Source organism: Oenanthe melanoleuca, chromosome 5 (genome assembly GCF_029582105.1).
Source record: "Oenanthe melanoleuca isolate GR-GAL-2019-014 chromosome 5, OMel1.0, whole genome shotgun sequence".
In the NCBI taxonomy this organism is placed as follows: Eukaryota; Metazoa; Chordata; class Aves; order Passeriformes; family Muscicapidae; genus Oenanthe; species Oenanthe melanoleuca.
The window spans coordinates 30,002,491-30,028,345 of record NC_079339.1 but is presented as its reverse complement, the minus strand read 5'-3'; the positions used below and the strand labels follow the sequence as shown (position 1 = coordinate 30,028,345).

The 25,855-nt window shown below is 37.5% G+C and overlaps 2 protein-coding genes across 4 annotated transcripts in view; both read right to left on the bottom strand.

Moving 5' to 3' along the window:
• FSIP1 (fibrous sheath interacting protein 1) overlaps positions 1 to 10,424 on the bottom strand; it is a 67,448-nt gene extending 57,024 nt beyond the window's left edge. For 2 of the 3 annotated variants that reach the window (XM_056492729.1, XM_056492730.1), the window contains exons 1-8: positions 10,362 to 10,424; positions 9,037 to 9,160; positions 8,505 to 8,691; positions 7,559 to 7,708; positions 6,031 to 6,203; positions 5,083 to 5,167; positions 3,534 to 3,632; positions 644 to 735 (exon numbers count right to left, since the gene is read on the bottom strand). In XM_056492729.1, coding sequence (XP_056348704.1) covers positions 644 to 735; positions 3,534 to 3,632; positions 5,083 to 5,167; positions 6,031 to 6,203; positions 7,559 to 7,708; positions 8,505 to 8,691; positions 9,037 to 9,129 — 879 coding nt within the window. In that variant the 5' untranslated portion in view covers positions 9,130 to 9,160; positions 10,362 to 10,424. The remainder of the gene's footprint in view (positions 1 to 643; positions 736 to 3,533; positions 3,633 to 5,082; positions 5,168 to 6,030; positions 6,204 to 7,558; positions 7,709 to 8,504; positions 8,692 to 9,036; positions 9,161 to 10,361) is intronic. The other variant, XM_056492731.1, reaches the window with a different exon arrangement.
• A 3,015-nt stretch (positions 10,425 to 13,439) lies between these two features.
• The window catches only part of GPR176 (G protein-coupled receptor 176), a 33,009-nt gene continuing 20,593 nt past the window's right edge, over positions 13,440 to 25,855 (bottom strand). The window contains exons 2-3 of the mRNA XM_056492728.1: positions 17,639 to 17,891; positions 13,440 to 16,760 (exon numbers count right to left, since the gene is read on the bottom strand). Of these exons, the coding sequence (XP_056348703.1) occupies positions 15,653 to 16,760; positions 17,639 to 17,891 (1,361 nt within the window). The 3' untranslated portion in view covers positions 13,440 to 15,652. The remainder of the gene's footprint in view (positions 16,761 to 17,638; positions 17,892 to 25,855) is intronic.

Genomic DNA, 25,855 nt, shown 5'->3' with positions numbered 1-25,855 from the left:
TTTTAGACTCTTTAAAATTAACAGCCAGATCTTGTTTATTTCCATAACAGAAATTATCACTCTGATAGAAAAATATAGCAGCCTACATATAATAAATTTATAATCTTATCTTAGCCTTTGACATAGCAGGGAGGCAAATATTTTTCACTGGATGAATAAACCATGATACCTACTAAGTTCACATTGGAAAAAAAACAAAAGCAGAAAAATCAAGGTATGTATTTTCTGACAAAGAGTGGTCCAGTCTAGGCTACCCATGAATAACCTGTGTACCTATCCCTTATTTATGCATCAGGACATTGTCCTTTAACTTAACAGTAAATACATTTTTAAAAATTATTAGGATATTGCCCTTAAAAAAAAGCAATATCCAGGCTCAAACACAACAATTCAGTTTCCAGTCCTCTATTAAATGCATAGAAGCAGTATTATCCTAACCAATATGAGCATCCAAGTTGAGAACTGCCTAATATAGTGCTCTGCCATAAATAGCAGTTTTAACAGAAAGGTAATGTTTTCATTTCTGCCTAATTAATTTCAAAAGTTCCTGATTTTAAAATAAAACTGTCTTCAAAAGTACTTATAGACTAATTTCTAGATAACATTTTAAAAAATGTTATTGGTTTTATGCTTTAATGCTTACCTCAATGTTCTTTTTAATGAAATTCTGGTTGGTTTTATTTTTGCTATGCGTTTTTTCTGCTGCTTTTTCTGTTTCTAATTCTCTTGGATAATCTGATGTTTGAGGAAGAAAAGTTGCTACATTATAATCATTCCTGTTCTGATTCAACAAGAACTGTAATAACATCAATCCCACTCAAATCTTTAAGAAACATAGAGTCAATAAACTTCTTATATGACCTTTTCATTATTTATGTAAATAATATTCTTATATTTAAAACATACCATTGCCAAAATTTAATTTCATTTTCAACTTTTTTATTATACGAGATCACTCAATGTTACAAAGGCTAAAATACTTTTGGATTTCTGACCTCAAAAATCTTAAACACGGTGGCTTTGAAAGCCACAGCATTCCTTCAAACCCTATCATCGTTGCAGTTTTCTCATCATTACAAAACCAGACAATAATTTTTTTGAAAACCACAGAACTATCTGGAGACATATCAAGTACATTTTTCTAACTAAAACAGCTGAAAAACAGATGATATAGTTGATATTATTATAACACAGCTTATAAAACAAATTTTGTTAAAAAATAAAACTCATCAAACAGCTGTAAATCTATTAAACAGACACATGATATTCTAGTAACAATTGGTTTCTATCCATGACCAAAAAAAAGGGCATGATTCTGTTTTTCAGAGACTTTTACCATGCTTAAAATAACAATTCCTTTACAAACAGCAAATATTAGTCACATGAAATAACAAGTCTAAGCAAATGCAATCAATTTCTAAATCTCAGGAACTACTTCAATAGCAAGCATGGTACTTTTTGCTTTTCTGGAAAGCAGAAATTTGAAAAATGGGTGGCTTATTTCCCTACAAAAAATGAATTTGACATTAGATAATAGAAGACAGGCTATATGGAAAGAACTTTTTCAGAGTGAATAGAATGGAAGCAATCTCACAAAGATATGAAATAAATTCCGTGCATCCTTTACACAAAAACCTTAAAGGACTGAGGTGCTGAATCTGACCAAGAAATCCCCTCACAGTTCAAATGCACAACTGTTTTCTGAAAGCATCCTAAGCTTTCTTTACCATTACCAGGCAATATCATGTGTCAAGGAAATGGATGATATAGGAATTTAGCAGCCAATTATAATATGACAAGCTGCATCCTGAAATGAGCAGAACACACCAAACACCAACATAACACCCAAGATATAAATTACAATAATATTTTTGAGAGGGAACTGTCATACAGAACATCTCAGAACATTGAGGTAAAGAAGGGACAGACATGAACCACTGAGACAAAGAAGACATTGAAGACTGCCATGGGCAATTAGAAGACAGATTGCAGCTAAACAAATTTTGTGTTTTGGTAGATTTGGCACATCTTTCAAAGATTTGGTATAAATCCTGATGACACTGATGAAGTAATAGCATAAAACTAGAGCATACATTCTTCTTCACAAGCTCCTCTTGTTCAGGGTCTCCCTTTATGACAGCTGTGACACAGAAATCCAAAAGCAACTAAAACAGTAAGTCTTAGCCATTCAGACACCACATCAAAAGCCCCCAGCAGAAATAGTAAAAGTCATTTAAAGCAATATATATTGCCCACAAGCTGTAAGTGATCTCTACTTCACACATTCCCAAAGAAGGAACATGCAGAACATCTCAAAATAGTGTAAGTGATAGCATTTCCCAACCATGCCTGTACTGGAAGCTCCAGAACACAATGTTGTACTGAATACTGGTAATGAAACCTGCCATTCTTATTCAAGGGCACTCCAGCCCAACTCAGAAATTTTGAAGAAGGAAGCTGAGGGTCGAGCTTTATTTTAAGGGAGGAATGAAAGCATATGGTAGAAAGACAGAGAAATTAAAGGCTCCAGCCCACAGAGTTAAGGTCACATACTGGGGAACTAAGACAAGTGGCAAAATTATAAAGGAGCTGAGTTCCTTCAGCCTTGAGTTTCTATAAGCTGAGTTCAGCCTTGAGGAATGCACTACTATTATGTCTTTGTCATCCTAGCCACTCACCAGGAAGATAGATTCCTTCTGTTTACATAGAATGGTAGCTGACAACAAAATAAACAATTGCAGTTGATAGCAATGACAGTTGAAGCCATTATTCTTATATCACAACACATGTGAACAGTTACTAACCACACAAATTTGAATTTCAAATAGGGAAACAGAGGCATACAAGCCTCATACAATTCCATTTATTTTGACATGCTGCACACACTACATCACTAACAGAATTTGAAGTGTCTATACAGTGCATGACAATACATGGTCTCTAAAAGAATCAGCAGGTGTTTCAGTTTTGTCACAAAGTACTTATTTCATAACAGCAATGCAGACTTTACAATAATCAGCATTGCAAAATATAAAATAAATTTTCTGGAGATTTATGTTTGACAAATCCATACAATTTCTGCTGAAAAAAAATACAGAACAATTGCAGCTGGACTCAGCACCACTTGTCATTTCTAGATGGTTTCTTGAATATCAGCCTATTAATAAAAGCTACGATACCTTAGAGTAATAGCAAAGATAAATATTTAAAGAATTGCCATGAAGGATCAATGATACATTTTACAATATATCAGTTACACACCTCTTTCTTTTAAAATGAAAGAAAAATGGTTTTATAAACTCAAAAGTAAAGATTTTCTTAGCATATTGCGTAAAATGTTTTAGATAAGTCACAAAGCTGTTCTCTTCTTTAATTTGGAAAAAAGGCAAGAACTCTTACTGTTCCAGTAAGTAACCTTGCTTTTTTCTCATTTCACTGGCCTTGCCACAAAGGCTGAGTCTTCATTACCCACCCACTGTACATGTTGTGTTGCCATTTCTAAAAATACAAACTCTACCACTAATAAAGCTTACCCTGGTTTCCTTGGGCTTTATGGCAGACATAATCTAAAGGATTCACGTGTGTGTTAAACACTGAAGTACATATTTCATCTTCTTTAGCATGGGAGGGATCTGTAAGGAAATTTTTCCAATAAAATTTAATTGTATTTAAGGACGATCTAGCATCATGTGTATCGTAAGATCTCACACTTGGAAAGTAAACAAATTCATCTGGATAAATGACATAAGCACTGTATTTCTTAAGAAATAAAGAAGAGAAATAATAAAGGGAGAAAGTGTAAAATGTGAGTAATTTGTATGCTGTTTCTTATGGCTGTGCTCTTGTTTTTAACAACTACTGCCCACAGAAAACAATTAATCACATTCTCAAAGATATAGCCCAAGGCCCTAAAGTTCAAATGCCTCTGCAGACACCATGTGGCAAGTCATCTAAAACTTTGAATGAGAATAAAGCATCCAGGTTTTCACAGCTGGTGTCTGCCTGTGCATGACTTCCAAGAGACTTAGGTCAAGGGCATAGTCTAGAAAAACAGTGTTCAAGCATCCTAGTTGTTTCAGTTACTCAAAGAAAAAAATAAATCAATTGAAGTATTCTTATGTGTCAACTAGAAATATAAGTTAGAGCAGTAAGTTGCAGTCTACACACAGCACTTACAGAAAAGGACTCACATTGCACAGAACCCTATGAATTACATATGATTTTCACAATAAAAAACATACAATAACCAGTAATAATGAAGTGTAATGGACTCAACTGAACAAATGGTTTTGTTAAACAGAGTACAAGGTAAGGAATTTAGGGCTGTTTAATTAACACTTGATTTACACTTCTGTGAGTGTGTCAGAAGGTTTTGTTCTGCCTGAAAAGTTTGGAACTCTTAAATTATTAATCATTTTTTACCCAAACTTGTGCTTGATTTCACAGCTACATTAAAAGCTATAATAGCTCCCATATATAATTTACTTAATAAAGGTCTATCAAATTCAAGTTCTGAAAAGCAAAATACATGAACTGTATTCCATTTCAGCATCAACCGTGGTGGCCATTAAGACATTCATTTAATTAAATAAATACCAATATAAATAAGTAAGACCTGAAAAGTAAGGCACTAGCATGATATAGAAAAGATAAAGATCAAGCTGGAGAAAAAACATATATCTAAACTATGCAGTTGTGTCAGTGCAGTACACCAGACACTACATTTGCACATGGTCTCTACAGGAGTTACTTTTGAAATAAAGGAGTTAGAAGTCATATAGTCTTGCTTGTCTGCTGTTATTTTAATATATCCTGACATCTACTGGAGACTATCTAAATATCACCCCAATCAAATTGTTTTCTTCCCTTAGCAACCCAAACTTTAGCATAGAAATAAAAGCAGGTTACATTGTAAATAGTAAGTTTTGCTGAAATATTTTAACTACACACTGCTACCATTACTATGCATGTACTTCCAACATTCAAGCTGAGATTTTTGCTCAGCAATAACCAGACCTCCTTATTCTCTCCCCAAAAAGAAAGAAGATAGAATGTACCACAATTCTGTTTCTCTTTACTTACCAGCTGTATCATGCTGAGATGAGAACAGAGCTAAAAACTGGTTTGTGTTTTCCACCTCCTCGTGGCTTCCTGTGGTTCTGATAGACTATTCAAAAGAAATAAACTATGCATCTATAGATACATGCATGTATTTAAAGCAAATTCTTTAAAGTGAAATATATTGTCTGCTTATCAGATCTAATGAACTTCAGACACTATTAAAAATTACTTTTCTCACTTTATTTTCTTCTTGAGGCTATCTGAATATCTCCTGAAGTTATGACAAAAGTATGGTGAAACTTTAAAGCCTCTGTTACATATTGTCTTTTATATGGAGAAACACTTCACCAGACAAAGAAGTTCTGTAATGTCTGTGTGGCTCCAAATCCAAATTCAATGAAATTATTAAATACTGTCAAACCAATCATGGTTTTTAGCAACTCACATTTCTATTTATGCAAAACAGAGGAAATACTAACTTGTTTCAAGGCATTTAACTGCTAGAGGCCAGGATAGGGATAGGGTAAAGAATTTGTGCTCAAAGCATTCTTATGCCTTCTTCAGGTGGCATCTCTAATTTCTTCAACAATAGGCAGTACTGAAATAGCTGGGCCAAAGAAGGACCCCACTTGAGCAGAATAAATGCTGTTCAGCCAGGGTTCACAAACATTACCCCTTGACACACCTTACCCTCCCTGCAAGTGGTGAACTCAAGCATAATACTATGCTAGTAAACTACACACAGACAGCTAGATATTTGGAAATTTGTCTTATCAATTTTTAAGGACCATGTCGTTCTTTCAAAGCCTGCCTAGCCAATGTATATAAAAAACTATCCATTTTAAGATCCATTTCTTAATTTTAGTTAGCTGTGAATTATTTAATAATAAGGCTTCTGTGAAATACAATAATACTGTAAGACAGTACTCCAAGATACATGAGTAGCAAAATAAGCAGAACACTTCTAACCTGAAGTTCTTCCCAGAGCATTGCCCTCATTTCTCTGCCTTGCTTTTTAACTACTTTTTCCTTAAAACATTGTTTTTCAAGTATTGTGTCGAGTTTATTCATTTCCTTTATAGCTGCTTGAATCTGAGCATTTATATCAGTGTCTTCAGAACATTCCAGGTCAGAAGAGTCTTCTGGAGAATATATTTGAAATTAATGCTTGCTTGAAGCATGTCAAAAAAACAAACACTAAAAAGCAGTTCAAGTAATCTGGCAACACAAATAGACAAGAGTGCAACATTCTCAAACATATGTTAATTTCTAAACCTGTTTGTAGCAGAGAAAAACACAGAAGTCTTTGCAACAGAGTGCTGAATCAAACTCTGAGCTGTAGCAGTTGGATATGGAGGTGTGGGAGAGGAAAAGTCACCTATTTTTGAGCAAGTTATTTGATTCAAATTTTTAGTGGAAAAGCAACAACATCTCCACAGTATCAGCAAAATTAATTGAGTTTAAAAATATAAATTTTTTTTCAGCCTGGCTGATAGAATACATTTTGAAATTAATAGTTCTGGGGTAAAGAGAGACTCTGTAATATCTCTTCCTTTAAATATTAGAGAAGTTTCAGTCTTATGTCTACCCAAACCAGATTCTGATACTGGTTCTAGAAATACACTGCTATGAAAAAGGAAAAACTGTGAAACATGATGGAAACTACCAGTTGAAGTAGATTACTATATTGTCTCCTTTTTTTCCCCTAAATATGCAGATCATAATTCTAACTTTTACCTTTTCCCCTTCCTACGGCGTCCTTCTGCTCTGTCCTCGTTTATGGCTTCCATATTAAGAGTAGAGGAAACACTTGTAGCACTGTCCCTAATCCCAGATATTTACAGGTTTTGGAGTCCTGCAACACTCTACTTCATTTTCTAATCTTTTGAGGTCAGATGCTTTACATAGCCATTGATCCAAGCATTTACTGTGATGCATTAGTCAACTTATGCCATAAAAAGATGAGGGATACAACAAGGGGAAAGCTATAAAAGTCTAAGTGAGCTACAGGGGACAGATGGACCCAAGGACAGATAGTAAAAAAAAGAGCACTTATTTCAACTGGCCTGAACTCAGCAGATTGATATAAATCTTAAATTACTGAGTGAAGCTTTAGGTTGAGTTTTATCTAATTTCTGTTCTGTAGCTTTTAATATCATATTTGGTGACCAGCATTGCTGCACTGGATAGGATAAGCACTGAATTCTGCCTTATGAGACTGATTGAATCTACGGAAAATTCAAATTATATTATAGGATTAAAGAAAATTAATATCCATTAATAAAACAATCTCTAAATAAAGAATTAATCCAATATCTCCGGAATAGCACAATTCATATACATGTTCAATTGGCAGTTTTCTTTCATAACTATAATAATATACACACAAACACATGACCATTACAAGCTCTCTTAGAAGCATTAATAAGAAAAGGAAAAAGTTTTATTGCACTGCCCATTTTATACACCTGAAAGGTACTGTCTGATTTTGCATTACCTGGATTTCCTGGGGAAGTTACACAGGATTTCGAAGCTTGTAAAGTATTATCTGACTTTGCGTTACTTGGTGGTCCTGGGGAAGGTTCACAGAATTTTGACATCTGTGTTTCAGTGCTTTCATCTCCAGAACCTGAATTAGAGCTGCATCCTGAAAAACACAGGGAAAAGCCTTTCACAATAAACCAGATAATTTTTTGTCAATTAGGGATCACTACAGAGCCGTTGCAGTGGATTAGTTTAAAAATAATAATACTAAAACATAGTATGTACTAGTATACCAGAACTCATGTTAAAAACAGGAGCAGGAATCAAGGGATTTCTTTTGACCCCAATTCTGTCATGAAATCTTAACTAAATTTCAAGACGGTATCCAAACATCTGCTTCACTTACTGGCCTTTGCATCTCTATTTTTAAACAGTCAGAACACTAATCCATTGCCATTCACAGAATAACAAAAGAATGCCATGAAACACTTCTGTAAATGCTTCAATTAAAGTTATACACTGCATACTTATATTTAAAGTATTTTCTTAGTTTTAACATTGTTCAGTTATAACTGAAGGGGTTTTGGACAGTGGACCATTATTAGGATACAATGTTTCTAATCAATCATCATGATTAGTCTGAAAAGTTTGATTAGAACATCTTAATAAAAACAGTTTCTAACATGATTCCATGGAACACACACAGATGGGTTTTAAGCCAGATCACAGCTTATGATGCCACAAGACATTTACTGAACTGCACTGACAGTAATAAAACATTTCTTTCAAAGGTAGATTTCAAATAGTGAAGAGAAGTGAAGGTATGGATTTTGACATCTTCTTTCCCAAAATTTTGCCTATTTCAACCTCTATGCCCTCCATTAGTAGAATTTTATCCAAACTAGTAAAACATGGTATTTGGTCTAGTCACAACACAAGAAAGTTTTAGTCATTCCCACCTGACAACTCGTCGAGGTTCCAAAAACACTTCCGAAGAGAGATGGTCTTACTCCCCACTCTTTGCTGATCTGTTCTTACTTCCTGGACATCAGACTTATCCCTGTCATCACCTTTGTTTTCTGCTGGACAGCAATCTTCTAGACTGCCTCTCTGACAACCATCCGCCAAACAGAGAGGTGAACCAACCTATGAAATGCAAATTATTGCCACCACGAAAACAGGGATGTTTTGGATGAAGATGATAACCACAATACTCACATGCTATCACAAAGGACCACAATTCTGTACAATACTGCAGTGTACTTCTTAAATAAAAGAACCATTTTCAGGTCTGATTCTGATACTAAGAAAGAGCTCTTTTTCTTATATTTCACATTGATTCTCAAGCTCATCATTCCCCAGACTATCAGATTTGGGATTCCCAGGCTAGAGTACATATGAAATTAAAAAAGCAGAATATTATTTCTTTATCATTCTACTATGAATAATTAGTCATGGAAGTCTTAACCTGCTGAAGGAGAGAAAAATTACCTTTTGAAAACATGGTTCTGTGGTTAATAACTCCATAGATTTATCAAGATCTACAATTAGGTCTTGAGCTAGGTGCAGGCCTTGAAATTTCATCCAAGCTCCCACTTGTAATATCCACTGTTACCTAAAATTCAGAAAAAAAACAGTAAAAACATTTCAAAGGAACAGTTTCATAATAAAGCACTACAAGCCCTGCAATATTTCAGCTTTGGATCATGTAAGTTTCAAATGCTTTCTAACAACTTCATGTTGCAAGGTTTTTCCAGTTTAGACCAGCTTGCAATTCAAGTATGTGCTTTTTAATATATGTGCAAATATATATTTATATCATTGAGCCATCCAAGGTATTCAAATATGCTTATCAAAGACATTTTGAATTATGTACATCTTACAAGTAATCTCACAACAGGGGAATTATCATGGCTTTTCTTTTTTTTTTAATCATTGGACTGCCAAAGTTAGCACCAACAAAATAATGAGGGCATCTTGTACACAACCAAACCAGCCAAACACTACTCATGTTCAAATGGGAAGTTCCTAAATCTAAACGTTCACATTCCCAACCTCAGTTCGAGTTTAAACCACAGGAACGCACGTTTCTCTGCAAAAAAGCACCCTGTGTGAATTCCCAGGAATTAGACTTTTCAGTGTGAGCATTATGACACGTGCTGGCAATTCTCAGAAGGCTCAAGTGAATACAAGTCTTTATTTCAGTAGTGAATGCCAGTATTTATTTCAGGGAGGCAGGGAGGGAGATAGGGACGGAGGAAGGGAGGCAGGCAGAGAGGGAGGGAGGAAATCAGGGATGCAGGCAGAGAGGAAGGCAGGGAGACAGGCAGGAAGGCAGGGTGGGGGTAGGCAGAGAGGAAGGCAGGTAGGAAGGCAGAGAGGAAGGCAGGGAGGAAAGCAGGGAGGGAGGCAGGGAGACAGGGAGGAAGGGAGGCAAGGAGGGAGAGAGGAAGGCAGGGAGGAAGGGAGGAAGGAACGGAGGAAGGGAGGAAGGAACGGAGGAAGGGAGGAGGGCAGAGAGGAAGGCAGAGAGGAAGGGAGGAAGGCAGGGAGGCAGGCAAGCAGGAAAGAAGGCAGGAAGGCAGGAAGGAAGGCAGGGAGGAAGGCAGGAAGGCAGGGAGGAAGGGAGGAAGGCAAGGAGGGAGAGAGGAAGGCAGGGAGGAAGGGAGGAAGGCAGGGAGGGGAGGAAGGCAGAAAGGAAGGAGGGCAGGCAGGGAGGCAGGCAGGAAGGCAAGGAGGAAGGCAGAAAGGAAGGCAGAAAGGAAAGAGGGCAGGCAGGAGGAATGCAGGGAGGAGGGCGGCAGCCCCGGCCTTACCGCGGGAGGGCAGCAGCAGCAGCCGCAGCCGCAGCGGGCGCCGCCGCCGTTGCCGTGACGACCGGGCCGGAAGTCTCGCGATAGCCGCGCTGTCCCGGCGCGGTCCCGCCGCTGGCGGGACATTCCCGCTCTGCTCCCGCAGAGACAGTTCTGGGCTCCTGCTGTTCCTTTGGTGCCCATGTGTGTTAAAACCAGGCTTTCATGGGCACTAAAAATTCACCAGAAACAGTTTCTTCTGAAGAAACAAAGTGTTGTCGTTCCAAGTAAGGTTTTGATCGATGAATTTTTGTGCCAAAATAAACCTTACTTAGCTGGTGGTGTTATGTACCGCAATCTGCAATAGAGGTTTTGTTGAACTTACAGTATATGGCATTTTACTGTCACATGTGCCCCTAAAAGAACAATTTTTCCTGGTATTTAGTGTAGCCACAATGCAATGTGGTTCACAGTTAAGAACTGGAGACAAACAGAGAAAATGCACTAGTGAACCCTGTGGGATTTTGCCTCCTCCCTAAGCATACTGAGCTCTGGTACATTAAAATTTTAATGTCTTGTGGTTGCTAATGCGGTACCATAGTGGTGTTTTGAACTTGTGGTGCTTTCCAGATGGTGCAGATGACAATTTGAAGAAAAACAAAACAAAACAAAACAAAACAAAAAACCGAAGACAAAACAAAACAAAACAAACAACAAAAAAAAAAAAAAAAAAAAAAAAAAAAAAAAAAAAAAAAAAAACAACAAAAAAAAATAAAAAGAACGGGTGTTTTCATGTGCAAGTTGAATATCTAAGGCCACTAATGACAATGAGAAAGCAGAATAAACAATATCATTCCAAACTGGCTAAACTATGGGGTTTCTGTATTAGGAATTACATTAGCTATGCATAACGAGGTATGGCAAGCAGATAGGTGGAACTACCCCTATATTTTTATTTTTTTTCCTACAGTACAATGCATATGCTTAACAGGTGACAGTTTGACGTGCTAACAACTTTCCTATTACAGACTGCCTACAACCTCACAAGAGCCTTTGAAAGGAGACCATCTGGTTCTGAGTCTGGTTACAAATGGACATAAAATTCCTTTGAAATTGGTGCAGGAATAGGCTTCTTACTGCTGCTTGTCGACATAGAACCAGTGAAGGTTTTCATGAGGCTTAGATTGAGTAATAATGGCTTAGCAGGGATATTTCAAACCATGGTTGATCTTATCATCTGATATGTGTCCTGGAAGACCCCGAGATGAAGAGGTTTGTAGAGCTCCTCTCAAATCCTGTAAATCGGGTCATAAGAGTTTTCCTCTCCAATAAGGACTGAACTTTGTTAATAACATTAAATATTACATAATCTCATATATTGCTATAGGTAGCAGCTGTACTTGTACTGAAGTTTGAATTAGAAAAGTAGAATCAAGGGTGTGCTTTCTTTTTTTGCTTTTCCAGGAACAGGTCAGTTTTGTTCTAAGATAAACTAGATAGTTCTTTGAAGTATGACAATTAAAAAAACAAAAAAAAAGTTGGAATGGAAAAAACTCTTTGTGTCTTGGAAGTGAACAGCAAGAAAAGCAATCCAAGATGTGCTTTTCATCCTAAAAGATAGGAGACATTTAGACAAGCTGTTTTGATACTCACAACACAGTTGTCATAGTAACAGAATTTATTTATCCTTTTTTTCCTGATCTAATCAAACAGCAATACAAACAACAGGGGACATACATGGAACTTGCTCCAAATTACTACTGCTTACCTCCATACTCCTCTTCTGAAAAGCTTTTTAGTACACAAATAGGTAGCCAAAACACTTTCATTTCATTGTCTCATACATGTTGGAGGAAAAAAAACAAGAGCTCTTTAATGCTCATTAGTTATTTACCTTTGATTGTTTTTTGTGTCTTTTTCTGTACTCACCTGAAGTACCTTTTATTTACCTTAGTCAATATTTCTAAGGCAGACTGTAGCAGTTCCAGTAATCAGGTTAGGGGAAGTACAACTAATATTCACTATATTAATTCCTCTAGAGGTCGGGGCAATAAACAGACTCTTCTCTTGCAAGTAACAAGTGATTATGTATTAGTATCTTTTGACTGGTATGTACCAAGTCAAGGGCAAAGAGCCACGAATTTTCAAATTTTCCCTTGGTGAGGATGAGTAGAGTTCTGCAGTGTGCTCCATCAGCAGTAGTGATACAGCACTACAACCTGTCAGCTGTCAGGGAGACAGGCCAAACTAAAATGCTAAGTCCAGAGTCAATGGTAAGACTTCCATTGTTTATTAAAGCCAGGTATTAATCCTTTGACTTGCATTGGAAAAGCTCCTGTGTTGACAAGACTGCCTTCCATGTTGCCACACCGTCTGCTGCAGTGTCTTGGGAGTTTACTATCAAATAGGTGCAAGGCAAACCAATTCAATCCTGCAAGGTCTCAGGACCTTCTTTGTGGCTTAGGAAGTGATCCAGGCAAAATGTAGAGGGTGTAGTGTTACAGAACCAAGGCCAAGAAGTTACAATACTGCATAGTCAAGTAGTGTTGGCCAAGGAGTTTCTGGAGTAAATCACCATCCCAGTGTACTATGCCTAGCTATAGGGAACCTTGGGATGCAGAACTGCTGATGGAGGAATCCTGGTTTGCATTAACAAATGAATATTCAGGAAATGGATCTCATTTGGTATTTCTTATGCTTCCTTTTAAAAATAGTCCACTTTCTCCTTACAGAGAAGAGCAAAATACCTTTTTAAGTAGCACTAAAGGACAGTTTTGGTTTTTCATTTCATTCGGGTTTAGGGGTTTTTTTAATGTTTACATGATGTTTGTTTGAATTTAACAATATTTCTTAAGGATATCTCAGAACAAGATATTGACATTGTCTTTGTAGTTTTTTCATCCTTTTAAAATTATTTCCTCATTTGTTTAACATGAGCTCTATTTTCCTCCCTTAAGTGCTAGAATAATGGGTTCTGACTTTCCTAACTCCAAATTTATTCTCCAGTAGTAAAATTTAACCTTTAAATCCATTTGCACTGGCCAGATTACCCTAGGTTTTTTCTTCTTAAATTCCCATTGCTTTGCTTTATATTTCACTTTTGTTCTTCAATAAGGTAGAAAGAAACATTTCCCTTACCAACACCTGCGGTGGTTAAAAACAACCACAAACAAAGAAGCAAAAAGACTAAGAAAAAATCCCCCACAACTCACTTGTGTATAACTTTAAAGTAATGTTATAACAGGACTTGTTTGGGTCTTTTTTCCTGTTGGACACTGGAAAACATAAGGAATCTTTCTTCTGTCTGAGTTCAGGCAAGCTATGTCTATCTTCTCATCTCTGTATCTAAGAAGGGCAGCTCAGGCTCCCACCACCCTTCTGGACCCCTCAAAGACTGTTCCTCACTCCCAAGCTGAGAAGATCTTTTCTAAAATAGCAAGAAGTGAAATCCACTGAAACCAAAGAAAAAAAATGAGAAAAAATATTTTACACACTAATGTATACACTTTTCTTTAAATACATTTTTATTAAAACATTTGCTTTTAATGACTTGTAGAAATCCACGACCTTGGAGCCATCAGAAGCTGGTGACTTCCTTCAAACGTGAAAGGAAGAAAAGGTACATTCTGCTTTAGCAGAATTTTTTCTCACTTTTAAGATTAACTGGTTGGATTTAGTAGGTTACTGTGAACTTGTCAAGATTCTTCACCTTGTCCCTTTTAAAGTATGCTTCAAAGAAAACTACTTTCATAAACAGACAGTAATCACAGATACAGGTTCAGCATGCACCAAAGGGCTGAAGGACAGGGAAACCACAAGGAGCAAACAGGTGTTATGAGATTGTGCTTTTAAGAAACTACCCACAGAGACAACAGTGAGTGCAGATGAAAGATTGCTTGAAAGTGAACAAGAACTAAAATGTCAGGGCTGCAGTAGTTTTAGGTCATCTAACAGACAGATATAGTTTAAAGCACATTCAGTATAAATGAGAAAATATGCCTGTCATTACATAGAGAGGCAAGCTGCAGCACAATGCCTGAACTCTCCCAGAAAGGCTGCTGAGCTGATACCAGGGTTGGCATGACTGACTCACTCAGGAGTTAGGCACCAGATTTGAAAGTCTTGTGTTCATACGCTGGGTGGTCTGCTCTGCAAGGCAAGGGGAGCAGGAGGGTTGGTATCTGTATCTGTGAAGATAGAAGGAAAACTTCTCTACCTCTGGCAATATCAAGCAACAGCATTAGTAAACCATTGCCTTTTTAGGTCCGTTGCCAGCTTCTTCACCCAACAGTTCAGTTGCCACTGAACGCTCTCTGTGAGTCTGTGTGAGAGACAGACTCAGAAACTGAGACTGTCACACTCAGAGAAAGGCCACTAGCATTTCACACCTATTTCTTTCATTTGCTAGCTCTCCCAAAAGAAAACAGCAGAGTGCACCAGCAGCTAGGTTTGTTTCAAGGCTTACCCCTTAGTTACTTAATACATACATTACACTTTAGGGACATTTGTATATGCCCTTTATCACAGGATTCTTAGCACATACATATTTGTTCATTGGAGTCAGGATTTGCCTTGCATGGTCTCCAATCCAGGTTATACTTAAAACTACAAGAATATATATGGACTCTTTATAACAAGAGGTCTTTCTCAGGTTTAACACACATGATGATTTGGGTACTCTTAGCTTTGTGGATGTTTTAAGCCAAAAAAACAGTGGTTTAGGTTTTAAAATACTTTAGGTGTTTGGCACATGCTTGGTAATTAATTTGTGCAAAAAAATCCAGCAAGTTTTAACACTGATCAAATAAATGTGTGTAACAGAAAACAAATGCAGCTAATGGTCCATCCTACTTCATTAATGAAATGGCACAGTCTTGCTGTGTCTATATCCAGGAGAGTAGGACTTACCATGCTGCATGTCTTCTGCTCTCTACAGCCTTTCCTGTTCAGTTACTTTGATGCCCAATCCATTTTAATATAACATAATGTTTCCCAGAAAACTGACTGCCGTTTTTCCATAATTCAGCCATAAAAACAGTTCCAAAATTCATTACTTTTGAAAGTAATAACAAGGTACCATTTTAAGGATTTCAGAGATCAAACTACAAATTTCCATATATAATTGATGTATTATTTCCATTAAGTATTTCATATTAATAAGGAACACTTGTATATATGTTTTTCTTTTGTTTGTTCGTTTAACTTATATTTGTCAAAAAATCAGGCTGTAACAAATTTCAACATAATAAAGATCCATGGGATCAAACAAGTAATAGAAAGTGACCTTCCTCTGTCACTTAAAGCTCCTGCTTTTCCTAAGAATCCACCTTGGGAAAAATACTGACTTTATTGTTTCTGCTGACTTTTCTTTCTGCTTTACACTTAGGCTGTTTTGTCTGAATTAGTTCTTCAGGGGTATTCCCCAAAGGAGGCAGGAGTCGCTTCTTATTATTTCGGTTTTCTGAGAGCCACTGCGGAGGCAGCTCAAAGGGTCCAAAACCAAACTGCATGGAATACTTGTCATTTATTGTATCAGCTTCTGTGGGCACAGCTGGGGCCACCTGAGCTGCAGAATCTGCAGTCATCTGTGGTATAAACCTGTGAACCGAAGTCTGTCCTAGCTCTAAATTGGTGATAGGAATTTCTTTCTGTTGAAAGTCACCACAGCCAATGGATTTGGTCTCATTCTCCTCATCTTCTGTCAACTTGAAGATTTGTTGTTGCCCAATGTGAAACATCTCCAGAAGCTGGCTTCCTGAATGGACACTGGGCTCCAGATTATCATCTGCAATACCACTCGAGCTGACAACGTTTCTCCTGCTAAACCTCCGGTGCAGCTGTAGTATTGTCCCCACTAAGCACTTCCGTACTGATTTGTTAACAGTTAAAAATAACAGAGGGTTGGCCAGCAGAGAGACCTTGGGCAACCAAATAGCAGTGAGGAGCAAGAAGACTGAAATATCTGAAATATTGAGTATGGTGCGGTAAATCACCAAAGTCACATAGGGGACACTACAGAAGATAAATATCATAACCATGGAAAGCAGCATGATGTGGAGCTCAGCTTCTCGCTGGGAGGCATATGGGATAGAAACTGTGTTCTGAGGGGTCCTTAATGCAGCTATGATGACTTTTTTCTTCTGGCTGGCACTCAGCGCTCTGCGAATAAGAATCATAAAGAGAAATACCACAGCCACTGGTACAATCACAGTGGTGATGTTATAGATGATGACATATATCAGGTGGCCAAGGGAGTAACTCCAAGATGCAGAGCAAGTAGACATGGCATAAATATCAGACACATTGGTCACAGCAAATACTGGAATGCTGGCCACTATTGCATGGGCCCAGATATAGATAACCAGGTCTCGGGATTTTGCATCAGATATTTTTCTTTCCAGAGGGTATAAAACAGAGTAGTATCTGTCAAAAAAAAAAAAAAAAAAAAAAAAAAAAAAAAAAAAAAAATTATAATTATTTTTGTGCACATACTACTTATGAGAAACTTCTCAGGAGCCATCTGAGCATAACACTCCAAATCCCTATCTGGGTTGCCAACTGACTTGCTGTTTATGAAAGGAAAAAAAATCTACACAAAGAGCCACCCAAAGGTCTGCCTTTGCAGGTCTGTCTGTAGAAAAAAACTGAATATTTTGGTGGTGGAAATTTCTTTCAATACACATCACTTTGGCTGATGCATACAAATATTATTTTGAAGATTTCACCATTTACTTATTTGTTATCTAGACAGCACATTGCACACACTCAAAATTTCAAAAGACATTCAAAGGCCAGACTCATCGTTTTAAAAGTGGGTCTATAACAGATTTTTTTCTGGATAATTTGAAACAGCTGTGGATGACAAATTACATGTATCCATCTATTGGAAGTGCAAGGTGTTTTGCTTTGCACAAACTGTGGCTGGCAAGCCCTGAGCAAAAGCACTGCTGAACACTGAACATGCTATGTGCATTTTAAAAAAAAATTTAAAAAAAAAAGTGCATCTCTGACATGCACTTCAAATTTCAGACATTGATTGTTTTCGTACTACTGGAGTACTGCTGTGGACTTTTAAGCTCACAGAGTTTTTGTGACAGACCTAACTTTTCACACTTATCATTATAAGTGGTAGGAGTTGCCTTTGGTGAAGCATATCACAAGTTTTCTTGGAGAAGAGCAAATGATATGCTGTTCCAGTGGCAACATTGGTGAGCATTACAGATAGTGATACCACGTTTATCAAGACAAAGGGTGAAAGAAAGAAAGAAAAATCCAGGATCATGGTAAATTTTCCCCATTACCTGTCAAGAGCAATGGCTGGAAAACTAAGGATGGTCACTGAGCAGAAGACTTTGTGCAGAAACTTGGCAATTCTGCAGAAGAGCATTGTATAGATCCACCAGCAGCAGTGTGGACTGGCACTAAGAGCAATGTCAAAAGGCACACAGACTAGGCTGGCACAGATCCCCGAGCAGGCCAAGTTCTTAATGAACCGGTTTGTTACAGATTTAAGAAGCGACGTTCTGCAAGTTGACCACAGCACCATGATGTTACCTGTGAGTAGAGACAGGAAGCATAAAACAAGGAAAACTGACAAACAAAGAACTAACCCCAGGCCCAGTCTTTAAAATTTGCATGTTCCCTAGTACTGCAAATGAAAATAATTGTTTGGAGTTTGTCAGGTATCACTGCTTTGGATCATGATGCTGCTCAAATTAGGAAGTCTGTAAGGGCTAGTGGCTTTATGAATCAGAAGGCTGAAAACAATTACACCTCAGCTATCCCTTCCCAGCTTCTGGTATGAATTAGGGGATTTCAGAGGCAAATGCCAAGGAAAACTATCCAAACCATATTTTTAGATACTTATGTTGATTACTGTATCAAATGGTCCATCTTGAGAATTCAAATACAGAAACTGGCTAAAGTGTTCATATTTTAATAAATAGTACAGAATTTTTTTTTAAAGATAAAAATACAGTAAGTAAATACAGACACAATTAAAATATAAATATAAGTATGTTTTAATCTGTTTGTAAGTGGATCACAGCAGCTTGCTTTTCTTTTCACCGACCACTTCAATGGCACAGACAGGCCTGTGTAAAACCATATCCAGAAGAAGCCTAACTTTCCCCCTCCCTCAAGACATACTCTACATACATAATAACAAAATGAAAGAGATGAATGGGACAAGCAGAACAGGAAAAAAAAAAAAAAACTTGGGGCACGTAACTTCACAGAAGTATACACAGAGTGCAACCTGCTGATTTGGGTGTTCAAACTCTACACATTTGTTTCAAATAGGGTGGATGGATAGCAGTGAAACAGAAGTACAGAAAGAAAAAGAATTAGCTATGACAATATTTTTCCTTTATCATTGCATTCCATCCAAAGCTCAGAAAGAAATGTCATGTGACAGATACAAGTTCTCCATCACAAATTTCCCTATGATTCTATCTTACACAGCAACAGCACAAGAGTAAATTAGTGATCTGTTCTTACAGCATGGGCCCTTTCTAATGCATATGAAGATACTATAAAACTCACAGGATTTTCACTCTCCTTTAAAAATCTGTTTTTAGAAAGATTGCAGAATTATAGAATAGTTTGGGTTGGAAGGGACCTTAAAGATCATCTCGTTCCAACCCCTCTGCAATGGGTAGGGACAACTTCCACTAGACCAGGTTGCTCTAAGTCCCATTTAATCTGGCCTTGAACACATCCAGGGATGAGGCATCCACAATGTCTGTGGGCAACCTTTTCCAGTGTCTCACCACCCTCACAGTAAAAAGTTTCTTGCTAAAATCTAATCTAAACCTGCCCTCTTTCAGCTTAGAGACATTTCCCCCTGTCCTAACCCTACATGCCCTTGTAAAAAAATCCAGCCAGCTCTCTTGTAGCCCCCTTCAAGTACTGGAAGGCTGCAGTGAGATCTCCCTGGAGCCTTTTCTTCTCCAGGCTTAACAACCCCAACTTCTTTAGCCTGTCTAGATCAAGTGCTCCAGCCCTCTGATCTATGGAGAGAAGGATCTCTGCTAGCAAGCTGAGTGTGGCACACTCATGTAATATCACGTAACCTGGTCCCAGCTTTCCAGCCCTGACTTCACAAATGTTATTTTTCTCCTTTATTTTATTTTTCCCAAAGCTGTACAGTGCAGTACCACCAGATCAGTCAAAGCATAGCTACCAGCATACAAATACTGCTCGACAAGACAAATCCATTTACTCTCTGCAGCTGGACAGCATGCAAAGTAGACTTTAGCTGCCATCTCCAAGCAAAATTAAATTGTTCTTACTGCAGACTATATCAACGGCCATGTTGTGGATACTCTATATTGTTGACACTTACCAGAAGTTCTTTTGAGCTGAAGTGTAATTGATTTATATGGCAGATTTGTTAGCATTTTTGTAGGTTACCTACAAATAGACATAATGAGAGAAAACAGCATCTTAAGCTGCTGATTGAGATATGAAAAAGCAGCTGCAGTTCCCCAACACTTCTCTCAGCTGACATTATCATTCTTTGCCTTGATTTCTCCTCCAGTCTGTAAAACCCCCCAAGCTTTTATGTGAGTTTTCCTATGGCAATCCATGTAAAATACCAGCAAGATCATATTCTTGTTCGCACAGACAATGTGTACACCAATCAGCAAGTACCAAGAACTAGCAAAAAGCCTAGTTCTGATTCTTGATAAAACAGCACTGTTTTAACAGAAGTATGCAGTATTTATTTTAAAATCTACCTCACAGACTTCCTATTTTAGTCTGCAGTACCTGAGTGTCATTTGGGATTCAATTTTCTATATATTGTATCATGTGTCTTATGCACATTCCTGATACTGACAAAATATTGAGTTACGTCTCTACTATGTGATGTATTTTAAAGAAAGGAATCATCACCTGGTTTTGGCAGGTGCTTTGGGCTCGATAATGTATTCCTCAGGCAGTATTCAATCAGTTGTATTTAAAGCTTTCTAAGTTGCTAGGAGGTAGTCAATCAAACCACTTGCTTTCAAAAACATCTCCAACTCTCCAGCTATTTGAAAGTACTTCTAACAGTAATAATATATTTTTATAATGCCATGGAGAGGGGAGAAAACAGGATTTTTTTGTGTGTTTTTGTTGGTTTTGAATTAATTCATATCTTTCATCTAGTTTCAATTGCACTGATTTTACAGCATTAATTCCCAAGCAAGTTTCACCTTCATTAGAATTAATAAATGAAGAATGGAAAACTAAAAGAAATCAGAAGTGTTTTCATTGATACTTCAGAAGCCTCTAGAGAAATACTGAGCTACTCTTTGAGGTCCTGCAGAGGAGCTTCATTCAAGACTCCATATTCTCAGCTGTTGAATTACTTCTACAAATTATGTCATATTGTCATTTATACATCAGAGAGTCAAAAGAAAATGAAATTAGCTCTGGTTCTGACTGATCCTAAATGGAAAGAATGAAGTGTAAAAAAATAATATTGGTTCGAAGACGAGGAGGAACTCTTTAAACAGATAAAATAAAACCAGCCTGAAAGGCAGAAAAAGGATAAGCAGACAGAAGTGTCTACTTGGGACACTGGAAAATTAGTCAGGGAATATCCCTCAGGGAAACATTATTTTTTTATTTGCAACTATGATTTATATATTAATAAACTGCTCTAATGAACCAGATCAGTTTTAGTATAGACTGTTAGATCTTTGTGCTGATGCCTTCAAGTCAAATATTTCCCTTCATGTATCCCAAAGCAGAGGAAAAAAATTACACCAGAAACTTTGCATGGCATTAAATATAGGAATATTTGGAACAAACTGCAAACATTTCCCATTTCACTGTTCCTCAATTTTCCCCAGTAACTCCTTTCCATGGAAGAAGATAACACTGTTCTAGGCAACAAGGCAATTCAACAAGCAATTGTGCTCTGAATAGCAGCTATGCTCTGAATCCTTTCACAATGTCTAGGGGCTCTTTTCCACTCTCCATGTATTAGTCATTCACTGATGAACCTGGGAAAAATTTATTCTCCATAGGTTACAACTGTACTGGGCTGTTGCACATCCTCAGTGTCGTTTTCTACCATAGGTTAGTTTCAGAAGGGTTTCTGCTGGATAACTTGTCTATTACTACATAACCTTGGATCCAAACTTCCCATAGGGTTTGTAGCTGGTTAGGTGGGAGGCATCCCAGAAAAATTGGAGTGAACAAGCAGCTGGAAAATGCAATATCTTGTGATTTCCTGTAATGCTGTCAGGAACATGAGTGTCATTTTTAAATGATCACGTCACAAAGCATATCCCATATTGCCAAGTTCCACCATTAATGCAGAAAGATAAAGTGTTTTTAATTTCAAAAGGAAAAGTATATCTTTGGTCTTTTCAGAGAGTGAGCTGTGTCTACATAAAACCCTTACAATATGACATTATCTGACAACCCTCTCAGTACACAGACTGACTGAGCAGGACTTAAAAATCAAGCTTATAATACAATAGCTGAAGTTGGAAGGGGCCCAGTGAGGTTCATGGACTCCTTCAAGACTACAGACTCAAGACTAAGAGCATCATCCAGACATTCCCTGAACCCTGTCAGGGTTGGTGCTTTGATCACTTCTCTGGAGAGCCTGTTCCAGTGACCAATCACCCTCTCAGTGAAGAACTCTTTCCTAATGTCCCATCTGAGCTTCCCCTGGTGCAGCTGGATTGCATTTCCTCATGTCCCATTGCTGGTCACCAGAGAAAGATCAGCACCTCCCATTCTGCTGCCCCCCTTGAGGAAAGCTAGACTGAAATTAGGTCACCCATCCACCTTCTCCTCTCCAAGCCAAACAAACTAAGTGACCTCAGCTGCTCCCCATAAGGAGCTCATCTGTGCCTTTGACCATTTCTCCAAGTAAAAAGAAATGTAAAATATTAGAGGTAACCACTACAAAAGAAGCAGCTCTTTTCACATTAGAAACATGTTTAAAGCCTGCCAAGTCAGAGTTCATTTTATCCTGTTATTATCATAACTGTCAACATTCAATAAATCTTCATGTACTGTATACCATGGTTGTTTCCTTACTTTTTTTAAATTCAGAAACATCATAGATAAGCAGCCACACTGTACATTAAATTGTACAGAAGTACACTGAGGAAATAAATACAATGGTTCACCACAGAGTGCTGTCCAGAAGTCCTTCTAGTCTTTATTGTGGTTCAAGTTCACAGAATCTGAAAACAGTAACATTCTCTGACCATGAAATATTATCAGAGTCCATTAGTCTGATTCAGAGTAGCAAAAATTACTTTTGCTCTTCTTCCAATTTATACTCCTTGAATTTCTCTGCCAGACACAGTATGTTGATGCAGGCATCAACAGCTGAGATAGTCCTGAAGTACTAGCTTTTAGCAATACTTCAAATAATGTGAAAGAGTCTTAAAAATACCTTTAACAAGCAGAAGTAGGATCACCATGGAAACCAGAGACAGTTAACTGAAGAAATGCATTTGTCATGCAGTCATCCAAAGAAAAAAAAATTACTTCTCTTTATTGATTAATTCATGGAACTCAATCCATTACCTGGGCACAACATCCGTCTTACATTTTTGTTAACTTAAATCAGCACACAACTGAATCAAAACAAAGTCCACACTCCAGCAAAATCCTCCTCCTCACAACCTGCCATCCTCTGCTTGCTCACTTCCCTCCAGAGCAGGGTTCCAGGAATCCAGCCATCCTTCCTAGCAGAGAGTCTCTGTGTACCCCACCCACACTCCTTGCATTGTCACAGGGAAGGAGCTGGCAGCCTTCATTATGAAAAAATTAGAAACTAGGCTTTAGCGTTAAAATAGTTCATTAAAAACTAACTGAAGAAGTTACAGTTTCTGTGAGCATGATGAATGGGAAAAATTCTCATGTTGAAACACCAGAGTGATTAAATTCCCAACTCTCCAATACTATTTATTGTTTTTCAGAGTATTTTGAGGAAGGTGTTTTTCACAGAATTTACTCTGACAAACCACTCTCAAAAAAAGTGGTTAATTGGAACATTTTTGGCACCCATGACAGGTAGCTATCAAATACTTTTCTGATTAATATATGGGCTTACCTATGCATTTCCAGAAAGAATACGGATATATCAAGATACATTTTGGCTTACACAGCTTTAAGAAATGTGTAAATTTATCACAGAATCACAAATGGTTCAGGCTGGAAGGGACCTCTCATGTCAGCCAAACCCAAGCATGCATAAATTCTTGCAGTTCTTTATAATTCTTTTTATATTAGTTTGAAGAAGTGCAGCCACGAGACTGATGGAATAACCTTTATAGATGAAAGAAGACCATAAAACTAAAACAAAAAGTAAACTTCCTGAAACCAAATCCACCTTTTCTAACATTTTTGCTACCAACTTCAAAATTCAGTGATAAAATAACAATTGCAGTCCAGTTAAAAATAGTGGGAAAATGTCATTTTAGTATATTTCTTTCAATTTCAGTTTGTGCATATGTGCAACCAAAAGTTTTATATCCAAATGAAGTTTCTGCTGCAAATGAACTACCTTGGAACAAGGTTTGCTGTATGCCAAACCTTCCTTTCCCTTCATAAAACAGGTGAACTCCCTAATTTTAAGATGTTTCTCACTCCTATCCTTAGAACTCTCATTCACACATACCTACTTTCATCTTAACTGATTCAGAAGTGTAATTATGTAAGAGATTTATCAGGTCAAATGAACTACACAAAGCAGGAATTTTCCCAGCTTGGGGTAGTTCCCTGCAGAGTGTTTCAGCATAGATTTAAATTATATTGGAAGTCCTTTCAGTTAAAGTGTGATACTTGTCTGCATGGTTTTTGTTCCCAGCAATGTATAGTTACAAGGTAGGAAAGATTTTATGGAAGGAGCTAGTTCATAGCAGCTTAGTCTCAGAATGTGAACAAAAATTTCCTTGCAGGAACAGGTATGTCACTGGCTTTGGTTGCAGCACCACTTAGAATCAGTCCAAGGCCACAACCTGCCTGCATAATCCACTGGCATCTGCTACTCTGACTTGCTCTGAAGGTGGAGCAAAGGTAGAAAACATATATGAGGAATTTTAAATTGTACTTACAGCAAGGATAGCTTGTGGGATATGATGTTATTTTTCTGTCAAAATCACTATGTAAAATTACCATTAATATATTTCCACCGTGACTTTTTTTTTTTAGTTTTTTGTCCTTAGTATTTGATATGTTTACTGTCTGTAGGGAGATTCTCAAGCAACTGCATCCTGCTAATGGTTTTGTATTCCCATTTGTATTTCTTTCAGATATGTTTATTTGAAGGAAGGTAAAAAAGCATTGCGCTGGTAGTCTTCCAGTTCTTCATATCCCCTGCCACTTTTTCCTGCCTCACCTTTTGTATTTGCTATCCCACTAAATGGAAAGAATTTCTAGACAGGATCATTTTCTCCCTTTTGATAAACTATGGTGCTTCAACAGCCATCAAGACCATTTCAGCCAATCAGGAAAACAACTGAACCCACTTATTTTACTTAAGTACACTTGACTTGCCTGAATTCCTGGCCTCTATTTTAAAACCAATCTCCTCAAAGAAGCTGAAACTCTTCAAGTTCCTTTGGAGGAAAAAGTTTAGAGAATATTGCATCTGCAACTTCAGAATCATGGATTGTTCCCATGTCAGAAAAATATGACAGTAAATTTTAGCATTATCGTTCAAACCTAAGCAAGGAAATTGAAAACTTTAAAAAAAGTCTAGATGTACTGTTCCAACCATAACAGGAATACAAAGTCTTTTCAAAGTAACTTTCTGAATCACAGTGCCTAAGGGACCAGCCTTAGTACAAAAATGTAACCAAATTTTTTAAACCAAGGATTTTACATGATCTCCATGAGAGTTCCACATGATATAGGGACCAATGTTTTGACCAATTCTACAGAGAAAGGAAATACAAGGAACAGATATAGAAGAGGTAAAAATATTGGATGCCTACATCATCAACATATGTGAAATCATTAGCAAAGTCTGGGATCCCGAATCTCCTTTGCCAACAAAGGATCATATCTAGTGATAGGTGTAAGGTGGCCACAAGGCTTCATGCCAGTCTCCCTGAGAGAGGAAATCTGATGTAGTCAGTGAAACACTGCAAGGCCTGAATGCAGGTGAAGCAAATAATCTTTCTGAGCAGATAGTCTGTCTATTCTTCACCATCCTTGGCACTAGAGGAGTAGCCATTGTCCCTTTGTTTTATAAAGCAATCAAAAAGAGCTATTTTGAACCTGTATTGTAATGAGAGGACTGTGTCAAGCAACAGGGTGATTTACATGAGCAACCCTGACCACTGTGCTGAATCTAACTGCAAATAGCAGTCTTAACACAGGAAACAAACAAGTTTTAAGATTTGTTTTTAAATAACACTTCTGTCAGCCTCTTTGTACTTCTTTGTTTGCAGAGAGCCTGCAGTCACTTTTGCTGGTAGCCTCCCTGTGTAAGTGCAGACATGACTCTTCAAATGCCTTTTTTGTCTGTCTGCCCACAAGCACCTGCAATTCAT